Source organism: Papio anubis, chromosome 1 (genome assembly GCF_008728515.1).
Source record: "Papio anubis isolate 15944 chromosome 1, Panubis1.0, whole genome shotgun sequence".
NCBI lineage: Eukaryota > Metazoa > Chordata > Mammalia > Primates > Cercopithecidae > Papio > Papio anubis.
This window is the reverse complement of record NC_044976.1, coordinates 21,376,251-21,383,885: the sequence shown is the minus strand read 5'-3', so window position 1 is coordinate 21,383,885 and position 7,635 is coordinate 21,376,251. Positions and strand designations below refer to the sequence as shown.

The following is a 7,635-nucleotide window of genomic DNA, read 5'->3' as shown; positions in this document are numbered from 1 at the left end:
ATGGCGCGATCTTGGCTCACTGCAACCTCCACCTCCTGGTTTCAAGCAATTCCCCTGCCTCAGCCTCCCAAGTAGATGGGATGACAGGCATGCACCACCATGCCTGGCTAATTTTGTATTTTTGGTAGAGACAGAGTTTCTCCATGTTGGTCAAGCTGGTCTTGAACTCCCGACCTAAGGTGATCCACCTGCCTCAGCCTCCCACAGTTCTGGGATTACAGGCAAGAACCACCGCGCCCAGCTGGTGATTGATTTTTAAAACATTAAGGAGCTAAAGCTGCTCGTGGCTGTAATCCCAGCACTTTGGGAGGTCAAGGCTGGAGGATTGCTTAAGTCCAGGAGTTTGAGACCAGCCCTGGCAACATAGCAAGACCCTGCCTCTATGAAAACAAACAAACAAACAAACAAAAAACAATTAGCTGGGCATGGTGGTATGCACCTGTAGTTCCAGCTACTTGGGAGGCTAAGGTTGGAGGGTCACTCGATCCAGGAGGTCGAGGCTGCAGTGAGCTGTGGTCATGCCACTGCACTCTAGCCTGGGGGACAAAGCTAGATCCTACCTCAAAATAAATAAATAAACAAATAAATAATTTAAAAATTACTGGTTTATTATATAGAATTCAAATGAACAACCAGAAGAAAAGGTATATAGGACAAGGTCTGAAAAAGCTTCAAGGGGCCAGCCACGATAGTTCACACCTGTAATCCCTCCCACTTTGGGAGGCCGAGGCACACGGATCACCTGAGGTCAGGAGCTTCTAGACAGACACCTGGATACTTTCGCCAACCCAGAAGTTCCCAAGATTTTTTTGCAGCTAGGTTTCCAGTTTCCATTTGAAAAGTTGAATGTATTTTCTGGATTAAACTTCAACAATGGGGAAGGAAGGAAGGAAGGAAGGGAGGGAGGGAGGGAGGGAGGGAGGGGAGAAAGAAAGAGAGAAAAGAAAGGAAGGAAGGAAGGAAGGAAGGAAGGAAGGAAGGAAGGAAGGAAGGAAGGAAGGAAGGGAAGGGAAGGAAGGAAAGAAAGAGAAAAAGAGAGAAAGAAAGAACGAACAGAATAAAAACATTTTTAAAAATAGACTTCCGGCCAGGTACGGTGGCTCATGCCTGTAATCCCAACAGTTTGTGAGGCTGAGGCGGGCGGATCACAAGGTCAGGAGTTCGAGACCAGACTGGCCAACATGGTGAAACCTCGTCTCTACTAAAAATACAAAAATTAGCTGGGTGTGAGGGCGTGTGCCTGTAGTCCCAGCTACTCGAGAGGCTGAGGCAGGAGAATCGCTTGAACCCAGGAGGCAGAGGTTGCAGTGAGCCGAAATCGCGCCACTGCACTGTAGCCTGGTGATAGAGTGAGACTCCGTTTCAAAAATAAATAAATAAAAATAAATAAATAAAAAATAACATTATTCATGCTCACTATAGGACATCTGAAAAATTCAAATGAGTAGAAAAAAGGCCACGACCCCCCATACTTTGTAGAGAAATACATTATAACAATTTGACTTCTTTCCTGATGGTCTTTATCTTTCCCTGTGTACAGTTTTATTTTGTTTCCATTGTTGCTAAATAAATAGAATGACGCTTTCTGATTCACAACTTACAGAGCTGGTTTCATGTACTTCTAACAAGCTTGTGATGATTCCAACAGCTATGACACTTTGTCCCCTCTGGGAATTGCCTGGGTGGGGCACATCACCCACCCCTGTATTCTGATACTTTCTAGAATGCCAGTTCCACAGCACCATGGCCAGCTTTAAGTAGTATCTTTTTAATCATGTAGTTCATTTCAGGCTTCCACATTGTCCTTCTAGAACCTAACTCTATTTTTTTTTTTCTTTTTTAAACCCCAGATCTTCTGAACATGTCCCCATTCCGTGAGCCCACAGTGATCTGTTTGTTTCGCCTGGTCCCAGCTCATGCATTCTTCAAGTCTTGGTAACCAGGATGTTTTGTCTGTTCAGGCTCTAAACGATCAGTGGGACAGGAACCGAAGTTAAGTAGCTCAGGATGCATCAAGATGAACCTGGGAAAACCGCGAGCCGCTGTGCTGACTGGACTGCTTCTCTGAATCAGCTGGAACTTCTTTTTGTGTCTAGTTTTAAAAGCTCCTCGGAAGCAATCCTAAATCCAGAATCGTTTCAATTATTATGAGGGGAATTCTGAAGTTCTCATTAAACACACGAATGACTCAAGCTTTGAAAAGAGCCAGACGCCACAGGCAAGAATCCCAGGGCATTGCCCACCTGGGTGTGATCCCCTGATAACTGCCTAACGAACTCAGCATGTGTCCCCCGGGCATGACCATCTGCTGGGCAAAGCTCCAGGACCCTGAGACATCCTGGAATTCCTGTGGTTTAGGAAAGACCTTTAACTACCAGTGGTAGTTGTCTCATCGTTCTTCAAATAATCTGGTCTTGTTTATTATTATTATTATTATTTAATTTTATTTTATTACAGCTGTACTTGGAGAATAGTCTGGTCTCGAGGCCTTTTCACTGTGGTCTGTTCTAGTGTACGGCTCCCACCAGTGCGAAGCAGAAGGATGACTTTGCTCTGTTGTCAGGACAACCTTGAAGGAAGGAGCCAAATGTGTGGAGGTCTGTGGGAAGAGAGAGCCACCTAGCATGTCCCCACTGAACCAGTCAACAGAAGGCCTTCCCCAGGAGGCCTCCAACAGATCCCTGAATGCCACAGAAACCCCAGAGGCTTGGGATCCCAGGACCCTCCAGGCACTCAAGATCTCCCTTGCCATGGTCCTTTCCATCATCACACTGGCCACAGTCCTCTCCAACGCCTTTGTACTCACCACCATCTTACTCACCAGGAAGCTCCACACCCCTGCCAACTACCTGATTGGCTCCCTGGCCACCACCGACCTCTTGGTTTCCATCTTGGTCATGCCCATTAGCATTGCCTATACCATCACCCACACCTGGAACTTTGGCCAAATCTTGTGTGACATCTGGCTGTCTTCTGACATCACGTGCTGCACGGCCTCCATCCTGCATCTCTGTGTCATTGCTCTGGACAGGTACTGGGCGATCACGGATGCCCTGGAGTACAGTAAACGCAGGACAGCTGGCCATGCGGCCACCATGATTGCCATCGTCTGGGCCATCTCCATCTGCATCTCCATTCCCCCTCTCTTCTGGCGACAGGCCAAGGCCCAGGAGGAGATGTCGGACTGCCTGGTGAACACCTCTCAGATCTCCTACACCATCTACTCCACGTGTGGGGCCTTCTACATTCCCTCAGTGTTGCTCATCATCCTATATGGCCGGATCTACCGGGCGGCCCGGAATCGCATCCTGAATCCACCCTCACTCTATGGGAAGCGCTTCACTACAGCCCACCTCATCACAGGCTCTGCAGGGTCCTCGCTCTGTTCGCTCAACCCCAGCCTCCATGAGGGGCACTCGCACTCGGCTAGCTCCCCTCTCTTTTTCAGCCACGTGAAAATCAAGCTTGCTGACAGTGCCCTGGAACGCAAGAGGATTTCCGCTGCTCGGGAAAGGAAAGCCACTAAAACCCTGGGCATCATTCTGGGGGCTTTTATCATCTGCTGGTTGCCTTTCTTCGTGGTGTCTCTGGTCCTCCCCATCTGCCGGGACTCCTGCTGGATCCACCCGGCCCTCTTTGACTTCTTCACCTGGCTAGGCTATTTAAACTCCCTCATCAATCCAATAATCTACACTGTGTTTAATGAAGAGTTTCGGCAAGCCTTTCAGAAAATTGTCCCTTTCCGGAAGGCCTCCTAGTCTTATTCGGTGATGACTCTTGTTATCTTTTGTGTCCTGTAACCTAATCAGGATTTTTTTTTAAATTATTATTTTCTGAGATCTGGATTAATTAATGATATCTTGAGTCTTGGTTCAATTAACAGAATTGTTCTTTTTCCTGTTGTTTTCTTAACTTCTGAAAGAGCTGTGGGCAGGGGGGCAGGACTGAAGATTTCACTACTTAGCATAATATTTTCTTTCTTTCTTTCTTTCTTTTTGAGATGGAGTCTTGCCCTCTTGCCAGGCTGGAGTGCAGTGGCACAATCTCAGCTCACCACAGCCTCTGCCTCCCGGGTTCAAGAGATTCTCCTGCCTCAGCCTCCAGAGTAGCTGGGACTACAAATGCGTGCCACCAGGCCCAGCTAATTTTTGTATTTTTAGTAGAAACGGAGTTTCATCATGTTGGCCAGGATGGTCTCGATCTCTTGACCTTGTGATCCGCCCACCTTGGCATCCCAAAGTGCTGGGATTACAGGCATGAGCCACTGTGCCTGGCCAACATAATGTTTTCACAGTTCCTCTTTGTTGGAAGAAATGTGACCTACGAGATCCCCAGTTGATACAGTTGAGATGAGAAGCTATCTGACTATAGAAAAGACCCTGGGCTCAAAGGGAAGGCTCTCTGGTCTACCTGAGATCTATATGGAGCTTAAAGGAGGGTGGATAAGATTAATGACCTGAATTGAAAGAGAATTTGGAGCCAGGATGGATCTCCATTCTGTATGACACCTTGACTGGAAAAGAATATCCATGCGTTTCTTCCGCTGAGTCTTTCTTAGATTAAATCTCTCCCAGTTGTCCATGAAGAGAAAGTCAGTATTTGTAGTGCCAATGATATAGAGTGACTTGGAGAGAGATTCAGATGTTAGGGGTAGCGGGAGTAGGAAGGTTTTGGGACCAGACTGACTACCCTGTACCCTTCCTTCTTCCCCAATACCCTGCGCCATCTTCACATTCTGAAGTTAAAACCCATGATCACCCCTTTGAGGTAGATTGACTGGCTTTAGACACCCACCCCCGCCTCCCCCCAAGCTCTGAGTGGGACAACATTCTGAATTTTTTTTCTGAATTATTTTTTTACGTCTCTTTCTCATTAGAGATCTGAAAACTCATTAGAGATGTTGAGTCTTATCAAATAAAAAGCATGAGACATCATGGCCAGTAACATCTTTGGGTGATTTTTCCTCCTCTCCCTGGATATAGAAACCATTCAGCTCAATTCAGTCTCTAGCATTTGTTGAGCACCTACCACACGCCAGGTCCCACGCTCCAGCCTTGGCACTTGTTCTCTCCTATCAGGATGTGAGAAATTAAGGATAGCGTGAAGATTAAGAGCTCAGAGACCACGCTCAGTGGCTCATACCTGTAATCCCAGCACTTTGGGAGGCTAAGGTGGGAGAATTGCTTGAGCCCAGGGGTTCAAGGCCAGCATGGAAAACCTGGCAAAACCCTGCCTCTACAAAAAAATACAAAATTTATCCAGACATGGTGGTGCGCATCTGTAGTCCCAGCTGCCTGGGAGGCTGAGGTGGGAGGATTGCTTGAGTGTGGGAGGTTGAGGCTGCAGTGTGCCATGATCATGTCACTGCACTGTCCTGGGTGACAGAGCAAGATCCTATCTCAAAAAGGAAAAAAAAAAAGGCTCAGGACCTGATGCCTCAACTCAAATCCAAGTGCAGCCAATTTCTCCTGGGTGAACCTGGACAAGTTTTCTTTTCTTTCTTTCTTTCTTTTTTTTTTTTTTTTTTTTTTTTTGAGACAGAGTTTCGCTCTTGTTGCCCAGGCTGGAATGCAGTGGCCTGATCTCGGCTCACTGCAATCTCCACCTCCTGGGTTCAAGCGATTCTCTTGCATCAGCCTCCCGAGTAGCTTAGATTACAGGCATGCGCCACCACGCCTAGCTAATTTTTGTATTTTTAGTAGAGACAGGTTTTCACCATGTTGGCCGGCTGGTCTTGAACTCCTGACCTCAGGTGATCCACTCGCCTCGGCCTCCCAAAGTGCTGGGATTACAGGCGTGAGCCACCAAGCCCGGCCCTTTTCTTTTCAAGACAAGGTCTCACTCTGTTGTCCAGGCTGGAGTAGAGTGGCACAGTCAGGACTCACTGCAGCCTTGACCTCCCAGACTCAGCCTTCTGAGTAGCTGTGACCACAGGCTTAAACCACCATGACTGGCTAATTTTTAAAATTTTCGTTAGAGATGGGGATCCCACTATGTTGCCCAGGCTGGTCTCAAACTTCTGGGCTCAAGCACTTCTCCCACCTCGGCCTCCCAAAATGCTGGGAATACAGGCATGAGCCACCACACATGGCCTAGAAAAAGTTTCTTTATCTCTCTTTGTCTCATTTTCAACTATAAAATAGGGATAATAATAGATATGTTATTGTGTAAGTTACTACAGTGCTTGGCAGAAGAGCTCTTAAACTGACCTACTTGAGGTCAAACAGCAATATAAAAATAACAGCTATGATTTATTAAGTGACTATAATGCTCCTTGTGTACACTTTCTCATTTACTTGTCATCTTGATTTTATAGATGAGGTAAAGAAACCGCTTATGGGCCGGGCGCGGTGGCTCAAGCCTGTAATCCCAGCACTTTGGGAGGCCGAGATGGGCAGATCACGAAGTCAGGAGATCGAGACCATCCTGGCTAACATAGTGAAACCCTGTCTCTACTAAAAAAATACAAAAAACACTAGCCGGGCGAGGTGGCAGGCGCCTGTAGTCCCAGCTACTTGGGAGGCTGAGGCAGGAGAATGGCATAAACCCGGGAGGCGGAGCTTGCAGTGAGCTGAGATCTGGCCACTGCACTCCAGCCTGGGCGACAGAGCGAGACTCCGTCTCAGGAAAAAAAAGAAAGAAAGAAAGAAAGAAACCGCTTATGGGCTGGGCATGGTGGCTCCTACCTGTGATCCCAGCACTTTGGGAGGCTGAAACAGGAGTTTGGGACCACCCTGGGCAACATAGGGAGACCCCATCTCTAATGACAACAACAAAAATTAGCCAGACATGGTGGAGCACACCTGTAGTCCCAGCTACTCGAGAGGCTGTGGCTACAGTGAGCCCGGATCATGCCACTGCACTCCAGCCTAAGAGACAGAATGAGACCCTGTCTCAAAAAAAGAAAAAGAAAAAGAAGGTTATGTTAGGGCAGGTTTCATAAAGAGAGAATACTTCAGCAGACTGCCAAAAGCTGAGCCTATGTGGAATAGATAGGAGCCCAAGAGAGGGGAAGTATGACAAGGCCTCCTGGGGGAGATGGGACCGAGCAGAGGAAGGTAGGGAAGGCCACACCAGGTGGAGAAAAGACCAGTAACAGAGCCTCAGATACGTGTAATATTCGGTGGGGTCTGTGGGCACAGAAAGAAGAATGAGGGGCAGGAATATAGGGTGTCAGGAAGGAAAGGGAAAGGAGGGAGGCCGAGATTGAGGGGATGATTGGTTATCCAGAGGAGTCTTGTGCTGATTTGAAGCTCATGCTGGACATCATCCAGCGCAGCCCTGGACCACCTGCATTAGAATCACCCATGCAGGGCTGGGCACAGTGGTGCACTCCTCCAATCCCAGCACTTTGGGAGGGCAAACCTGGAGGATCACTTGAGCCCAGGAGTTCGAGACCAGCCTTGGCAACATGGTGAAACCCCATCTCTACTACAAATACAAAAATTAGGTGGGCGTGGTGGTACACACCTGTAGTCTCAGCTACTGAGAAGGCTAAGGTGGGAGGACTGCTTGAGCCGGGGAGGTTGAGACTGCAGTAAGCTATAATGGTGTCACTGCATTTCAGCCTGGGTGACAGAGCAAGACCCTGTCTCAAAAAAAAAAAAAAAAAAAAAAGTCAAATTGAAGATAAAC

At 47.7% G+C, this 7,635-nt stretch overlaps 1 protein-coding gene across 1 annotated transcript; it reads left to right on the top strand.

Annotated features, from left to right (window-relative positions):
* Window positions 1-1,378: 1,378 nt before the first annotated feature.
* HTR1D (5-hydroxytryptamine receptor 1D) lies at window positions 1,379-4,940 on the top strand. Its single transcript, XM_021937213.1, has one exon. The coding sequence runs from the start codon at window positions 2,625-2,627 to the stop codon at window positions 3,756-3,758; it is 1,134 nt and encodes a 377-aa protein (XP_021792905.1). The 5' UTR covers window positions 1,379-2,624; the 3' UTR covers window positions 3,759-4,940.
* The last annotated feature ends 2,695 nt before the right edge of the window (window positions 4,941-7,635 follow it).